The sequence below is a fragment of the Pongo abelii genome, chromosome 15, assembly GCF_028885655.2.
Source record: "Pongo abelii isolate AG06213 chromosome 15, NHGRI_mPonAbe1-v2.0_pri, whole genome shotgun sequence".
Taxonomy (NCBI): domain Eukaryota; kingdom Metazoa; phylum Chordata; class Mammalia; order Primates; family Hominidae; genus Pongo; species Pongo abelii.
Genome location: NC_072000.2, coordinates 40,296,678 through 40,314,984, shown reverse-complemented (window position 1 = coordinate 40,314,984; position 18,307 = coordinate 40,296,678). Strand labels below are relative to the sequence as shown.

The 18,307-nt window shown below is 41.7% G+C and overlaps 1 protein-coding gene across 1 annotated transcript; it reads right to left on the bottom strand.

The window, feature by feature from the left end:
• Positions 1–807: 807 nt before the first annotated feature.
• On the bottom strand, positions 808–16,731 carry PAX9 (paired box 9). The gene is made up of 4 exons (XM_054530983.2): positions 16,503–16,731; positions 15,077–15,703; positions 11,995–12,137; positions 808–2,374 (listed from the first exon to the last, which is right to left on the bottom strand). The coding sequence occupies exons 1-4, from the start codon at positions 16,504–16,506 to the stop codon at positions 2,120–2,122; spliced, it is 1,029 nt and encodes a 342-aa protein (XP_054386958.2). The 5' UTR covers positions 16,507–16,731; the 3' UTR covers positions 808–2,119.
• Between the last annotated feature and the right edge of the window lie 1,576 nt (positions 16,732–18,307).

The following is an 18,307-nucleotide window of genomic DNA, read 5'->3' as shown; positions in this document are numbered from 1 at the left end:
GTATGGTATGGTTTTAAAGTCTCCACCAAAATAGTGGATTGGATCTTTGTTCCATTCAGTTTATAGTCTATTTTCTCACCAGACTGGGAACTCCAGATGTCAATGGGAGTTTTACAAGATCAAAGGAAGACTATGGCCCTGAGAGTTCATCTGCTCCTTCTGCTTATTCTTCTCCTGAAGTTATAATCCTCTATTTGTAGCACTGAATTTCGGTTGCTTTAGAAATAAATGCAGTTCAAAGCTCTCTATAAAATATCTGCTGTCTGAAAAAAGCAGTTACTCTAACATAATTCGTGTGTCAGAAATCTGCTTACTGTTTACATCCTAGTGATTTGAAAACCGAACTAATCTAGCCATCTGAGTTTTAAATGAAGCCATGAAACCGATGTGGTGGAACTGCATTGCCATGTAGACTGTGCACAGCACAGACGGGAAGAAATTAAAATCACCTAGGGAATCCATCTTCAACATCCATATCCAGTGAGGTGCTCTTTTAGTTATTGCACAGATTTAGTACCAAAAAACCCTCAATATATTAATTTTCCAATAGCTGAATTGTACCAATGTCCTAAAAACATATTTTTAAGCCTATATTGCCAAACAGGAAGAACTTCCTAAACAGAAGGGATTAAAAACTGTAGAATTTTGCCCCAGAACATCAATTGTTTTAAAATACAACACATACTCACATGCTCACACACACATATACTCCACAACTGTTATTAACATTAAAGTGAAAAATAAATTGGTCTAGAAAGGTTTATGAGTTAAACTGTGTCCTGTAATTTCAGAAATGAATAAAGGGAATTTGTTAAAATTAAATAACATTGTATTTCTAGTACCACCACCAGTTTACCTACATGCGAAACATGCTTCTGTACAACAATGTAAACTTCACAGCAAGCCATTGTTACATTCATTAGAGCAGAATTTTCCATTTTCTTTAAATTACAACATAATTTGGGGCTGAGATTGCTGAACACACAGGTAAGCCAACAATAATATACAATTTAGTTTCACAGTGGTTTTCTTAACACAAAGTTCATTTTAAGCATCTTTGCAAAACATTTCACATTAAACTTAAGTTTCTAAGTGACTTCCTTTAGCGCCTTCTTGTTCAGATATTTTCCACCCTCTTGTCTTTATATGCTTGGCATGTGTGTTGTTTGATTAGGTACAAAATGGGAGACTGGCTTGTTTTATCTGTTTTTCGTGTCCTCTGCTGTAGAAAGAAAGTGTCCTTCATGAGATGTTGAAGCCTTCACTGCATACACAAAATTTGGGGGCAAGTCCAGGTCCAGGAGCCCGAGCAGCCCACCACCAAACAGAGACAAAGACGTTGCCAGAAAGTCACCTTTGCAAAAAAGAAAGAAAAAAATAGAGAGGGGGTGGGGCTGGGGGGAGGGGAATATCTTACGGAATGAAGACACAAATGCACCATCCAGAGTCCGTATTTACAAACTAATAGAAAATATAAACATTATTGTATTTGGAACCAAGTCAAAACACCAGGGAGAGCTAGATTCAGATACTGCTTGGGTTCTACATATATTTTTCAACAAAATAGGTCATGTCTTAAAGATAAACAAAGGATCACTCAAACAAGTCATTTATTGATTTGTTTCCTAATGATGAATTAAAGCTTACTTGGTTACCATATTTGATTAGAGGGTGTAGCATAATTTTTTCTATAAGTATTTTCCTTTATTGATTTTGCAAAATCTCAACAATTGCACATTTCAAAAGTTCAGGTTGATTTAGAATAAATATACACATGTGGTTTTACCAAAGACTAGTTTGTAAAGTTCCTTAAACCCTTTGAGGGGTGTAGGTTTCTTTGCTATGTTAAGACAGTATGTGGGCAACACAAATGTCTCATTCAATGCTTATTGTTGCTCTTGTTTTTAAATCCTAAAGTCATGTCAGTTTTTCTGCAAGAGAAAAGTTATGGCAAGAAATATGTAAGTGTCATCAGCACAAAGGATGTGAGTCCGTACAGCCAGCTTTCAAGGCAGGAGGGTTGGAGGGTAGGAGGGGTGGGATGTGAGACCTGGGAATTGGGGGAGGAGGTGCTGAGACAGGGAGACCCGGGTGAAGCTGCTGGAGACGGAATTTCCCATCAGAGCGCAGAAGCCGTGACAGAATGACTACCTTCTCTGGCTGCCTGCATTCCCTTGAACGCCAGCGATGCGGGAATGTCACAGTTGTGGGGAGACAACGAGGTGCTGCCAGCATGTTGCCACCCATGTCCAGCAACATAACCAGAAGGAGCAGCGCTGTAGGTCATGTAAGGCGACACTTGGGCTGGGGTAGGGTAAGGAGCCATGCTGGATGCTGACACAAAACTGCCCACAGCTGGGAGACCATTTGGTGCCTGAGAGGAGTAGAAAAGAAGTGAAAAATAATCACATTATAGGAGTGAACATCTCACACGTTCTTAGAAAGAAGCAGAACTTAAGTCTGAGTAATCCAGCAATGCTCTGACTCTACTCTGCCACTTTTTAAAAAAATTTGAGCTTTATTATATTCTAAAGACATTCACAGTCTTGCCACTTAAACAAACATAATGGCAAGATATTATTCTTTCCACAAACATTTAGAGAAAGCTGCAACCAGAAAATTCGTAGTATTTGCTTGTGCCACTTGGAAGTATAGGAAGGAGGTGCAGGGTGAGGAAAGAATTAATGGCAATTAAATTCTCTTAGAATCTGTTCGGCTGTCCTCATTGCCTTTGTCAACCTTCCTGGGACTTGGGTTTTGTTTGGCTCTTTTGTTGAGGCACTTGTGACAGGCCTGGTTGGTATAACTTTCATTTTCAGTAAAGAAGGGCAGAGACTACAGGCTGTCATATTAGAAACGCACAACAAACACGACCTTCATTAAAGAAAATATAGACCATATTTTAAGAGATCATATTGAAAATGCCCGCTGGACAAAGGACATACAAAAATCAGGCACTTTGTCTTGTAAGGATTTTTTAATGAATATTGCAGGTACCTTTTCCAGGACTGTTTTATCAGAAAGGAAACTGTCTTTCCCCATGTAAAAGAACTGCATATGCCTGGTTTTGAAATTGGAAATTTTGCTTGCAAAGTTTTTGGGCCCTGTGATGTGAGTTTTTAAAAGCCATATGGATAAATCTCTTGAAGTGAATTTAGAAGTTAAAATCTTTGTTTGCAAACACAATGCAGCAGTCCTGGCAGGCGAGCCTGCCTAGAAACCAGTGCTCTCTTGGCATCCAATGAATTATTGTTGGTATCGTTACTATTAACAACACTAAAAACACTCTGATTTTTAATCCCGATTCTGGCATGAACACTGGGCATCCTTCTTCAAGTAGTCTAATTTTTTCCCCTCAATTTGTATACTCTTTAGAAATAAAGCGTAGATCCTGTGTCCTGATAGTGACATGAATGAATTACCATTTCAACATATTTCCTAGTGAAAATATGATGTAAATACTAGAATTTTATTAGGAAAATTGATTTAATCCTTAGAATTAAATTAATCAGGTGTATGTTAGCTAGGTACTTTTTCCTGTTCAATTGCAACACAGGAATTACTTCCTAATTTAATTTATTTGGGCTATTGTTTTCACTTCTATATCTATGAGAATGCAATGGTGGGGTCTCAAAAACTATTTTCTCAATGCAGAGTAAATGAATATGTACATGGAATAGAATATATACGTGGGTATGACAATATTACTCATGCATTTCTGACAAAAAAAGGAAAATATTAGAGGGGTTAGCCTTGTGTCTATGCTCTGTAAGAACAAACACCTCATGTTGTGTTTTTCAATGTTGGTTCTTTGAAAATAGGGAAAGAGAAAGGAAGCTAAAGTTTCTTAAGTGTGTCCTATGTCCCAGGCACCAAGAAATATCCAACATATTTTACTGAATAATGAGGATTAATGAATTATATAGTTTATTATAAATGATTGAGTTTATCATAATTACAAGATAGTGTGTCACAAATACAATACAATGTTCAACTGAAATTAAAGTGTATTTTAAGGGTTCCAGAGAATGATGCTGCTGCATTTTTTTAATCAAGAAACTACTGCACATAACTGTTGAATACAAATGAAATCTTATCCTCTTTTTATACAAGGATATAGATTAAGAGGTTTAGCCGTGTACCCTCAACCAATTGGCAAGTCAGTGGCCATGTTTTAAAAGAATTTATCACCCCTGCCCAATGCAGGGTCTTCTGTAGCATATCATACTGTTTTTCCTGAACACTTAAAAGATAGATGCAATTTAATTTAAAACTAGTGCATCTTTTGAGATAACATCTGGTAACAAATTCTTTCTCTCCTAGAACATGATTCTCATTGTTAGATCCTCATCTGTTTCTTAGCTTCTTAAAAAAAAATAGTTTCTTCCACTTTTTGGGAATGGCTGATTATGTCTCAAAGGAAACACATTTTAAGGCTCTCAGGAGATGGGTATCAAGATAGAGAACTATCAGATCACAGGGGAAAAAATCTACTTTTGCATAGAGATTATAGTTTTAATCATTTTTATTTAGAATTGTCCCAATAATCTATGATAAATGAGTTTGGAAAGAAATAAATCCAATTCAGTTATGGAAAGGTGTTCACATCTGTATGTGGTGTTAACTAATATTTTCATTTCCAGCATTGACTAATATTTTATACTACTGATGCCAACGTGAACTAAGAATAATGAAATAAGAATGCTAACATTAAAATTACTTCTAAAATAATAAAAATCTTTGGCCAACATCATATAGGGACATAAGGTTAAAAAATTTAATATTATACATGGCAGAAACAATGTTCTAGTTAGCAGAACATAACTGTTGGTGAGTTCTATTTTTCATCACAGCTAAATTTTTCCTACCCATTCTTTTTTCTTTGTATTTTATCTATCATTCAAAATTACAGTTCTCTCTGAAATCCTTGCTTAGTCATCTTCTCTTTTCTTACACCTTTGCCCTTGGAACTCTTGCTCATTGATCTGCCCCATTTACTTGGACTCTTGAGTTGTTTTGTTGCAATGTCTATGGTCCCCTTACATGGACCCACTTCTTTTTGCCCAGAGATGTTCCCCCTGGAAGATGGCCCTCAGAGACATGCTGCTTTGAACTTTTATCTTAGATAATGTTCCTGGAATTTAGGGGCAGGCAGGACATCGGATTTAGGCCTGTATTACCTTCTATTGCCTTATTTATTCCATGATTACATTCATTTATCAAGTGTAAAAAAACGAGCAAATTTTTCCATATTTGTCCAATTTCTCATACTTAATTCACAAACTTGCTTTATGTCATTATTCTTAGTACTAAATATTTCAAAGTTCTCTTAAATCCACAATATTTATTTAGTATCGTTTTAGTGATGCAATCCCTTTGTACTGCAGAAAGACAGGGTAGGAAGAGAAGCTCAGAGATGGTTGATTTCATCTCATAGAAAAAGGCAGCCTGGCACGGTGGCTCACGGCTGTAATCCCAGCACTTTGGAAGGCTGAGGCAGGCGGATTGCCTGAGGTCAGGAGTTCAAGACCAGCCTAGCCAACATAGTGAAACCCCGTCTCTACTAAAAACACAAAAATTAGCCGGGTGTGGTGGCAGGTGCCTGTAATCCCAGCTACTTGGGAGTCTGAGGCAGGAGAATTGCTTGAACCCAGGAGTCGGAAGTTGCAGTGAGCCGAGATCGCATCATTGCACTCCAGCCTGGGCAACAAGAGTGAGACTTCATCTCAAAAAAAAAGGAAGAAAGAAAGAAAAAAGAAAAAGGCAAGGAGAGGCTAAAGTGTTTGCTTTAAAAAAAAAAAAAAAACAAAAACAAACAGAAATCTTTAAACTTAAACAGTATAAAATAGCCCTTAGTTTTCTCTCAGGTTAAATTATGACCTAGCTTGGGGGTCTGGAGAGTTTTGTCTTAATTTTACTTTTTACTTTTGAAGTTCAGATTTATAAATTTAGAAAAAAAAGAGCAAGTAAATGTGCCTTAAAATTTACCTGCCTCCTGCCACCTTCGTTATTTATTCATTTTAGTGACTCAATAAACACATCAATTTTCTCACTATTAATTCTGACACATAACATTAGTAAAAGATATAAATCTCTACTGGGTCAAGTAATTGTTATTTATGAAGCAATCACTGAAAGAGTAAAATTTTCCACCGCAAAGGAAAACAACTACAGGTAGCATTGATGTTTGTTTATTCTTTCCAGTAAAAGAGTACATGACTTAAATGCCCCAAATCGGTTTAATGTTTTCAGTGAAGGCCATGTAATTAATCTGAAAAGCTAGTTAGGCTGAGTAGAGACTACCAAATGTACACTATAAATATAGTGGGAGCAAACATGCTAAATTACTCTATTTAATTGGATTTTAAATATGATTTATAAATCATCCAACATATGGAATCCCCAGGGAAGAGTAAACAAATTTTCCAAATGAAACCCCAGAAATGGGCATGTAATGGAAATCTCATTTTTGAAAATGACTTTACCTAAAGATTCCATAAATAAGACTTCAATCCATCAACTCCTTTCTCATGTGGATCTTCCATGAAAGGCATGAGAATTCTTTCCCCTGAAAGAACTGTGCAAGGGTGCTCTCTATAGCAAACTACCTTCTACCTAAATTTGAGAAGGAGATTTACTAATACAAAGCAAAATAGACTAAATTGCATACCCTAGAAAAAGTAAGTTACTGCTTTGTTTTAATACTTTTAGGAAAAGACCAACTTCATCACACTGACATTAACGGAAATAGTCTAGAAAAAAATATATAAGATGCAATGTAGTTCTTCTAGTTAAGGTTATCACAAGAAGAATGAAAGTGCAAGTTTTAATTTCATTTGTTCCGAATGTTCGAAATACGGATTTACCAGTTTTTAAAAAGTAACTTTGGTGAATATGTTGAGGAACTGTATTGGCAGAGGGCTAGATTGTAAACTGTTTGAGGACAGGGACTTGCCTTAGTCATCTTGTATCCCCACAAAACAGGATACATCATAAGCATTCCACAACCATATGTATACTTAAGTTAGTATAGGTTTGTGAAAGCAAAAGATGTGACACTGTGGCTTAAAAACAAAGCAAAAAGGTAGGCACCATTTATCACAAAACAAGCATTACACTTTAAGCAAGCAAAATGAATAAAGCTGTTGAAAAAAGTAAACAGAAGTTCTAACCTAGCCATTTATTATTTGATTTATGGTTATTCCATTTATCCTCCCTCCTCCAAGTAAATGAAAATACATTAGTAACAAAACACTTGTGACCACCATAAAACTAGTATGGCAAATGTCTGGCAATTAGAGGTTATAGACCATTATTCAAATTCTGGGAATTGTCTACTCAACATTTTTTATCGTGAAGATAAATGCAAATAACGGTGCTAGGTCCTCTACCCACAATCTGCTTTCACTTATCAGTTCAACCTGGTCCTCCTCTTATCATAAAATGAATTTACCTTGGCTTTATAATAAAGTAGATTTAGCCACAAATAGAGATGTGCTTCACCTAGAATTTCAACCTCAATATCATAAGCAAGAACAAGTTTTAGATCTGAAAATAAACAAGATTTTCTCTTTTTTGGTGAACTCATTTTTCTGTCATTCTTCTGTTTTTAATTCATTATGCAATGACCTAGTAAAACATACCTGACAAAATGAAATGATGGTTATAAACATGGTTTCAACATTCATCCAACAAGATCTTAATTATGCTTACTTATCATATTGTAGATCTAAATAAATGTCTCTAAGAAATGGAAAGCCGCTATTTAAAAGCTTTTCTAAATTTTATAATTTTCCAAAATATTATTAAAATTGACATAGCCTTGAAAATTTTTCAATTACCCTTCCCTGCTATTTTATACAATACATTTTACTGATATATGATCATTAATTTTATTTTGAAATACTACTGGTGAAAATGTAACCAGGTCAAAGAATGTTTTTCATAACAGATAACATTATGAATTTCAAAGACACTCTGCTGGCACTTGCCTAAGATTTCATTGTCTATAAATCATAAATTATTTACAAAAATTAATTTTAATATGAAGAAAAATTTAGTCCAATATCATTTATATCTTCCTGAGAATAGTACGTCCATGAGGACAGCCAGTTTTTAAAATAATACACTAGAAAATCACATTCAGGGTTCTAGAAGACTATCTTCACTTCAAATGCGTGTACAAGTAAATGCTTCATAAGAATTTCAGATTATATCTTTAAATTCAACAACTTAATTCTGAACTTTTAAAAAGTTTAAGTATTTATAGACTATTCTCTATTTCTGACATCTCAATTTGTAGCTAGTGTTATATTAAACTTGCCAAATTAATATCTGCAATCCCAAAATGAAGATACCCAAAGCTTATAAATCTGTCACTCCAATTACTTTAGAGTATCAGATATGCAATGTATTTTTCCTGAGACAGTATGCCCATTTGTAGAAAATTTTTCAAGAACTATACAATTATTTATATATAGTTTGAATAAAATTGAGGCATTAATTCATGAAATACTTCCTAAAAGGGCAAATGTATTCCAGTCCCTATGATTCTGTATGTAAGGTTTTTTGGCCACCCCAATTTTATTCCATTGGAGTTTTATGCTTTCAACAGAAGAGAACCAGCCATCAGGAAGCAGAGAACATTGTTGCCATTCAGAGGTAAAAGGAATTAAGTACTTCTAGCCCCAATATTAACTGTGGGTATAAAAAAGCCAAAATAAATATTCTATCCTCAGAGACAATAAGAACTTCTGAATGGCACTGCAAAATATTAATTACAATGTAATATTAATATGTAAGACAAGTTGGAATATTCTAAACTGAATTTTCAAAGACAAAAGATAGGTATATGCATAGCTGAAATGTGCATACAGTTTTAATTACTAGGAATCAGGACACCTGTCTTTACAGTTTAAGCTGAAAATAGAAACTCTAGATTATGGTAATCAATAGTATCTATACTCAGTTGCATAGTTTAGCCCTTTGGTAATTCTACAGATGTCCTCAAGAAAAATATGCTTTAAGCTCTATGATTCTGAATTCTCAATTTCCTTCTTTATATAATAAAATTAAACTAGTATCATATAATTTTGCACTATTTAATAACAATCACAAATGCCCTGAAAGTGGGAAAATTTTTAAAGCTTTTTTTTGGCCAAAGACATTCAAGTTTTTGTCCATAATATAAGCAGAGGGAAAAATATGTGTTACCTGAGTTTACATTTTGGTTGAAATATGCTGATTCCATTTTGAAAAATAACTTTTAAAAATAAATCTGCCCTTTGAATATTGGTAAGAGAAATGCACATATATGGGCAACACTTTACCTTTGTATGTGTATAAACAAGTATTAATATGTAATTTAACCTTACATGAAATCAACGTCTAAAGTTCAAAACTGCTCAGAAAAATGGCACAGCTGAACTTGGCCCATCTTCAACATTAAGCACTATTTTGATAATTATCATAGAATAGCCACTAATTTATATTATTCTTAGAAAATTTTCAGGTTTTCAAATTTTATATCATTTGAATTATCTAACTATTAAATACATTGCAATGCAGAAGATTAGCATATTGCAATTAAGAACTTGGCAAATGTAAATTTGATATAAATATTTTTATTCTGAAAAAATAGCTTATTAAGTATTTAGAGCAATATTTATTTGGTTACTTATTTCTTTAAATTATATTCTTTTATAAATGTGATAATTTAGTGATTTAAAAGTTAGTATATAAAATGTAATCTATTTTTAATAATCAGAATATCAATTATTTAAAACTTCAAATTTTTTATTTTAAATAATTTGTCAGTTTAGTTTTGAAGTGTATTATAAATTAAGCATTTCCAAACAAATTTCAATGCTAGATCTGTAATTCAAGGAAGAGAAAATAAAAATAACTGGCCGGCGCGGTGGCTCACGCCTGTAATCCCAGCACTTTGGGAGGCCGAGGTGGGTGGATCACGAGGTCAGGAGATCAAGACCAGCCACGCCAACATGGTGAAACCCTGTCTCTACTAAAAACACAAAAATTAGGTGGGTGTGGCGGCGCGTGCCTGTAATCCCAGCTACTTGGGAGGCTGAGGCAGGAGAACCGCTTGAACCCGGGAGGCAGAGGTTGCAATAAGCAGAGATTGTGCCACTGCACTCCAACCTGGCGACAGAGCTAGACTCCGTCTCAAAATAAATAAATAAATAAATAATAAGTATAAAGGGTTTTTTTTTGGATTATGACTGCTTGATATATAAACTGGGTTCATCAATGACATGTGGGAATTAGAAACTTTTTCAACTCTATACTTCACAATGTTATTCCAATAAATGATGACCTAATAAAAAGCACTGAGCGCCTATTAAATGCTTGCTTCTATGGTAGGCACTTTATATACACTCTTTCTATTGTTTGTAACAAAATCCCTTGAAGCTTTTTGACTATGGTCTCTCAGAACAAAGTATACTCTGATAAATATTACTTGCTTTTACACGTGTCTCTTTAACTGCCACTTAGAACCACAGGCAATACTAAATAAATGCTTACAATGTGCCATATTGTTGCATTATCTCATTGAATACTCATAACATCTCTGGGTTGGGAGTATCATTTCCCTGTTTTAAAGACGAAGAAATAGAGACTAAAAAATTAAATATTTTCCTAAGAAGTCGTACAGCCAGAGATCGGAGCTCCTAACCATTGTACTATTCTGCCTTTTCTTTGCAAATTACGAATTAAGGGTGGGTCGTTTAGTAAAAGAAAATGACAAACTTCTTTATCATTTCTCATTGACATTCTTCACAGTAGAAACAGACTAAGGAAAAGGGCTCTCTTTCCTTGCTGCTATTTTCTGTGTTATTTGCCATTGGAGAGCCACTAATATGTATTCTGATTCTATTTCAACAAAATAAGAGAGGGAAGAGGAAGTGGAAATGGGATTTGTTACAGAAAATAATGACTAAGATTTTTTTTCAAATGAATAAGAGGAACAAATTCCACTTAATTTTAAAAGCTGATTTTGACAGATAAGAAAACATTAAAAAATTTAAGTCTTCAAAATAATAAAACGAAAACTGAATAGCTTGAGTCTTTGGAATTGAGTTTGGGATTAAGAGATTTGCAAACCTACTGGGGTCTGCTGGGGAAACCTTACATTGCCTTAAGGTCCGGTTTCCGAGAGTTTTGAACTCTTGACTCCAGGACGGTGATGAATTTAGACTTAAATCTGGGACTTTTGTTGTGGTGGTTGTTTAGCTTTTCTCGGGGGGAAAATAAAAACACGAGTGTTTTAAATTTTCCTTTGGAGACATGAGGGAGGGACGGAGGGAAAGAAAAATTAAACGGTCCACAGCCAGTCCGTATAATTTGAGGTTTTCTCACTAACTTCCTTGGGAGATTACAATGTGACCTTTAGTCGAGAAAATGGTAGCTTTGTTACGTTTATCTGGGTGCCCTTCTTCGCAGGATTGGCCAAGCGGGTTTGTCCGAGAGCCACGGGAGAGAAAGTCCGAGCGTGAGGACCCCGCAGCCGCCGTCGCACCGTGGCACCAAGACCCGGGGCGCGCGTTTCGCGGGCGTGAAGGCGCGGCTCTGAGGCCCCAGGGCTGCTCCGCCCGGCCCTTCGGAAGCGCCTTCTTTGGTTAACTCTACCCCCAATGAGAGCCGCCGAAAGGGCTTCGGGAGCCGCCTCCCCAAGCCCCCGGAGGCCGAGAGGCCTGGAGGCTCTTCCCAGAGCCGCGCCCCGGGGAGCTGCCGCCCCAGAACCCCCGCGCTCCCGGGGCGAGGGCTCCCGGCCCCTGGCGGGGGTCGAGGCCCCAGCTCCGCCTTCCAAGGCCCAGGCCTCTGCTTCGCCCCAGTCCACGAAGGATCTGGCTCGTAGCAGCAAAGGGGCGCCAGCCTGGGCTTCTCTCGCGGGAAGCTCAGAAAGGGACCCGAGTGTTCCATCGCCTAAATCCCCGCCAACACGCGGCCCACCTGGCCGGACCCTGGCCTCCTCACCTGACCGTACTTGGCTTCCTGCTCCAGGGCTCCCTTCTCCAACCCGTTCACCGCGTGCGGGGCGGCGGCGGGGAAGTTGTTGCGGCCCAGGCTGCTCCACTCCTCCACCTTGGGGCTGTGGTAGGGGGAGCTGTCGCTCACTGCTGGAGAGAAGAGAAGGTGTCAGGCCGGAGGCCCAGCCCGCGCGCCCCACTCTTGTGACGGGACACAAACCCGCGACGCAGAGCTGGAGGGCTTAGACCTTGGGTCGGCTCCCTGCCCTTGGCCTCCTGAGGGCGCTGGGCCCAGCCGCGACCTCCTGTGCTTCCAGCCCAGGGCCTGGTGAAGTTTTACTCGCCTGAGAGTAGGCCTTTCCAAATTCTCTGACCCACGCCTGAGGGAAGATACTTTTTTCTTTTTCAACCGCTTTTTGGTTTGCCTCCGCCCCTTTGCTCTCCCAGGGCAAAGGAGTGGAAGAAACCTAAATCGGAGAAGGAACTCTTAAGGCTGCACGTGCCGTTCTCCACCTCCTCATTCTTAACCCAAGGCCGACTGGGGGTTGACAACGATGTGACAGTGGGGCTGGCTGAAAAGAAAGAGAGGAGCATCTGACCTAAGGGTGCCTGCCCTGGTGCTCACTGCACTGTGGGGATTTGGTACTTATGTCAATAGAGAACAAAAAGACCGCACTGTCCTTTGCAAACAAATAACTAAATTATTCCCACGATACAGTGCAAAATATACGTGCACAGATTTCTGCTTTGTGTGTGCATAGGGTTCCCCTTGATACTCTATCTCTACACATTACGTATGTGATATGTGCATATAACTTAAAAATAAATCTTGCAATTACCACTATACATGCCATGGGTGTTAGTGGCAGGGTTTTCCTGAAAGAGTTTAAAATATATATATACAAGAAGGAGAAAATGAAATAGGTTAAGAAAATGAAAGTAAAATTAAGTGTTAAGGTGTAATGCCATCAGTTATTCTTTCTGTTCTTGGTGGAGATGCAAAGAAAATTGTATGGTGTAAAGTAATTACTATAATACCTGGGGTTGAGAATATTGAATTATTGGCATTTTTCATTGACCAGGTATAGTTTCAAAGAGATATGTGAAGGCTACAAACAATGTATGTTTGTCTTTGGGTCCCATGGGTGAAGGAGCGAAGTTTGGCAAAGCCATTGTAACTTGATTTTAAACACTTTCATCTAACACAGTGCTTTAAGAGAGTGAGCATTTTTGTAGAAATGATCATTTTTATAATCACAAATTTGTCACAAACTGGGTTATTTAAAGCTGGCATCCAAAATCACAACAATATCTAAAAGGAAAAGTTGCTCCTTTCCATTCTCCAATACTTTCCCAACTGACATTTGCTCTGATGGTAGGATCCCTAGGCAGGAAAAGTTTTCTTTTAAACTCTGTCAGCCTTTTTTTTTTTTTTTTTTTTTTCCACTATGTCTCCTCCTCTACCACCCCCAAGAATTAGATTGAGTCCCATTTGCACCAGGAAACTGTGTTTTGGTCCAGAACTGCCTGTCTGTCTTTGCCTTCCCAGACAAAAGGCAGTCGGTGGGCACAAGCCTGAAGTTATCTTAAGAAATTGAGATCCCCCTGTGAGCCCCCATTTCTGCTGATCTCACACTTTCCCATGAACAGGGGCTTCCTTTAAATGTCAGTGAGGTCAGTTTATCCTATAAATCAAGGGCAAACTCTCTCAACGACGGCTCCAAGTAGCTCCAAATAAGACAAAACTGGGCTCTTGTAAACTTGCAGTCAGAAAACAAGAAGATGAGAAATCAGAGCCCTGCTTTAATTACTTAAAAAGATAATTGTGCCAATGTGGTGGCAACAAAGAAAGGCAGGAAGTAATTAAAGCAACTATTTCCCCCTTTCCTATTTAATTTTTCCTCTACACTTTTAAAACTTTAGGCTGAGAAATTAAGAAAGTGGACTATCTACACATTATTTAAATTCTGCATCTAGGTCATTTAGACTTTCTTTTCTCCCTACCAAGAAAAAAGTTAACGCCTTAAAAAAAAAAAAAAAAAAACTCAGTAAAAGAAAACAAACTCAGGTCTCCTGCGGAAGCCGGACTGGGCAGGAGGGCTCGGGGAATCCTTCTGACAACGCAGAAAGGACGCTTAGGACTAGGCAAGGTCAGCGGTGAGAAAGGAAAGGAACAGTGGGGTGGCACTGCTGAAAACATGCAGGAACTAGATAGATATCCACTTGCATTCTCGGGGAGCCGGGGACCCCAAAGGAAAGTGGCAGGCTCAGAGAAAACTGAAAAGAACAGTAAAAGGACAGCATGGAATTGCCTGCATTTTATCTCCATCACTGCAGTGGCTGATGCCACTTCCCTTCCTAAGATATATACAGTGAAGTCTGTTAAGTTAGAAAGTGAATGGAGAGAGAGAGAGACAGAGACACAGAGAGAGAGAATGTGAATATGACTTCGTCTGGGAATGAGTTACATGCAAGTTACTAGTAGTAACTTCGGGACCTCCATTTCCGAGGAAAATGAAGTGAAGCATAAGAACGAAACCAATTAGGTGACATTTGAACTTCCTGCCTGAGCAAATTTGGCCCGATTACCAGAATCAGAGAATACTTCAATTTCTACGGCGTGCTGGACTCCTCCTGGCCGGACTCCTCCCGGCTGTAGTGATCCCCAAGCAAGCTGCTCTGCCCGCAGCGGCGTCTGCAGCCGGCAGCCCCAAGCAGGCTCGGGCCTCCCCGGGCTGCGCCCCAAGTCCAGCCCCGGCCGCACTCTCCAAGTGAGCAAGCCGGGCTGAGGCTGCCTCCGCGCGAGAGGCGGGGGAGGGTGGAAAATGCGAACCATGTGTTGGGGATGGGGGGATGTTATGGGTCTGGTAGTTTGAGATGAGGCAGGAGACTGTGGCAAGGAAACCAGGGGCATGAGTTTCAAGTTAATGAGATCAGGACACCCCCTAGGAAGACTCCTTACGTTTCCAAAGGAAAAAAGCCTCAGGTGGTGGGAAAGACAGTGTCCCTGAGGCCGCAGATACTGGGACCTCCGCGAGAGTGCGGGGGCAGACGCTGCACATCCACACGCCCAGCCTCTGAGCCCCTACCTTGGTCGGTGATGGAGCGGATGCCCAGGATGTCGGTGACGGAGTGCGAGGAGGGCCAGGTGCGCGGCATGGCCACAGAACCGGGGATGGCAGGCACCCCGGGTGGCGTGGGCACCTTGGCGGCCGCCGCCGTGATAGGGCTGGGGTACGAGTAGATGTGGTTGTAGGGCAGCGCTGGCTGCGGCGTCGGCTGGTGCTGCTTGTATGAGTCGTAATGACCCTGCTGGGCCAAGTTGCCGATCTTGTTGCGCAGAATGCGGCTGATGGAGCTCACGGAGGGCACGTTGTACTTGTCGCACACGCCGTCCGCCAGCAGGCGGTCCCGGATCTCCCAGGCGAAGATGCCGGGGTCTCTCTGCTTGTAGGTCCGGATGTGTTTCACCACGGTGGGGGTAGTGACCCGGGGCTTGCTGCCCCCGATTGCTCCTGGCAAGATCGAGCCCGTCTCGTTGTATCGCGCCAGGATCTTGCTGACGCAGCCGTGCGAGACCCGTAGCTGGCGGCTGATGTCACACGGTCGGATGCCCAGTTGGGCCAGTTCCACGATGCGAAGCCGGATGGCGTTGGGCAGCGGCCTCCCGTTCACGAACACTCCTCCCAGCTGGTTCACCTCCCCGAAGGCTGGCTCTGCAAAATGAACACACAGCGCGCAGGGACGCGCACCCGCTGCTTGGGACAGCCGCCTGCCACTGGGCCTCCCTACGCGTCCGGGGACTGGGCGAACGCACCGGTCCCGTACTAACGACTGGGGCTGTCCGCAAACCATATGGTCCCTGAACATAGCCGAACAGCCCCAAACCGTCACGGTCCAGTCGGATCCCCTCCCTCATTCCTGCCGTGCCGGAGGCCCCTACAGCCAAGTAAAGTGGTGAGATGCCGGGCCTCTCCGAGTGTTCAAAAGTCTCCCGAAGCAGGAGAAATCGGTCTTGACACCTGAACGCGCTCCTTCTCGCCTGCTCCTCACTAAAGTCCTTGAGCCGCTCCCTTTCTCCACCCATCCCATCCCCAGCGTTCCTTCTGGAGACCCGGCCAGTTAAACAAAGTCTAGGGGAAGCTAGAGGGTGTTTTATTTGTTGTTGTTGTTTGTTTTCTTTTCTTTTCTTTTCCTGTTTTGTTTGCATGTGTGCGCGCGTGTGAAACAAAACTTGGTTTGCTACTCGGGCTGCGGGGCTCGCTGATGCCACAGCTCCCTTCTCTTAAAATCAGAAAATGGCATCAACAGCCGCCCAGTAGCCAGCGTTCACATTGAACTGCTGTGCGCCGCTGACCCTTAGCGTGTTCCTACAACTTGTAGGAACACGAGCAAAGTCAATAGAGAATGTGAGCGCTTAGTGGCGCGCGCCCTCGAGCTCCCTCCCTCCCTCCCTTGCCCGCTCGCTCCCTCCCTCCCTTCCCGGCTCTGACAGAGTCCCCCGCCGCCACTCACCCATTGCTCCGAGCAGTACACCAACCCGGCCCCAGTTCCGCACTCCCAGACGGAAACTTTCCGCACCGCCTCAGCGGCCCGGCCTGTTGCTATCCCGGCCGACCGCCGGCGCCTCCGCTTCTTCCCAGGAGGAGGAGGCGAGAGGGCAAAAGGAAGAAGTAAAAGGAAGTCTGTGCCCCGATGAAAGAGGCTTGAGTTCTGCATTTCAATCTAAGCAGCAACGTGGGCTGGGCTGAGCAGGGCAGGGCGGCTCCGTCTATCACTCACTGGGGACACGCCCTAAAAGGGGCGGGTCCGAGGGCAAGCTGCGTGGTGATTGGTGCGGGTCAGTGAGCGACAGCGCAGTCCAGGAAACTCCTTCCGCTGTCTCTCTCAGGCTGGCTCCCCACCTGGGTGACTAAATACAATGAAAATGGGTGTTTGACATCTTCCCAGAAGCGGCCAAAAAGACAACAAAATCAGACTGGTGAAATGCTGAATAAAAAAATGAAAGCGTTTGGTCTGAATATGAATGACTCGAAGGGAGAAGGGGCCCGAGACCTCCTCCGGGGAACGATGGACGTCTCAGAATTGAAGTTAAGACTATAGGTGGGAGGCGGGCGCCACCGTGCACAGGGGTGAGGGAGTTGTCTTAGCAAAATCTGTCATGCGGGCCTCTGGGGACTGTCAGGAGAGGATCTGTGTCACCTGCCGATTCTACCTCACTTGGGTCCATGCCAGGTGGCGAGAGCGCAGGTGTGAGAAGACAGGCCGGCCAGAGAAACCAAGAGGTTGCGGGGAGCCCGAGCCACAGGTGGGGGCCACTGTTAAGGCCAGGGAGGTTCCTCCTACCGCCAGCTTCCTGCGGCGACCCCCCAGTCCAGATGGACCGGCCAACCACTAACCACGCAGGCTCGAGTCAGGGGCCACGACGTGTTCGGGGAACTGAACCACAGACGGCTAATGCTAGCGCACAGCCCCAAGTCGACCGATTGCCAGCGCGTGGGGCACTCACTACGGAGCCCAAGGCTCCGCCACATTCAGCCACTATCCTGGGCCCCTGGCCCTCGATGCCAGCGTTTGTGAGGGTTCTCCAAACCAGCGAGCCCTCTCGAAAGAGTTTTGTTTAAATGTGAAAGAGACTTTTCCCAATACAATGGACACCGACGCTGAACATGGATGTAATTCCCTCGTCTTCCATTAAGCTCCCAGAGGCCCTGTGGCTCTGCCTACTTCTGAATTTTCACTTATGTTCACTCTAAGTCTAATCTGAAGTGTACCGTATGCTTTTTTGCAGCCAAAGTTATTAATATTTGCAGTTAGGGTTGTGGAGAATGTGAATCAAAATAATAAACAAGAAGAGAAATATTTTCGTGAATTTGGGAGTTTGTACTGCTTGGGGTCGTGAACTCTGTTACTGCTACTTGATAATCCAGAAGGCTCCTTGTGCACACAGGATTCAAGCTGCTTCCCCAACAGTCCCCAGGGATGTGTGTGGCTCCGGTCTACACCCAGGGAAGCTGACTGGTCCCAGATTTCAGGCCAGTAAGTTGCAAGAACCCAGGAAAAAACTATGATCATCCATGCTTCTGCAAAGGAACAGATCTCCAGATTCCCACTTCTTTGGTTAGGATGCACTCTAAATTCAAAATTACCTAACAGAATGGAGGATGTGAAAGGTAAAGATGAACTAAAACACCACTCTTTGGAATCGGAATCTTGGGGAAAATCCCACAACTAGACATACCTGAACTTGTCTCTTTTTGTTGGTTGGTTCCAAATGTTTAAAATCTTCTTGAAGTTTGACTTAATAGCAGTTTCACCCT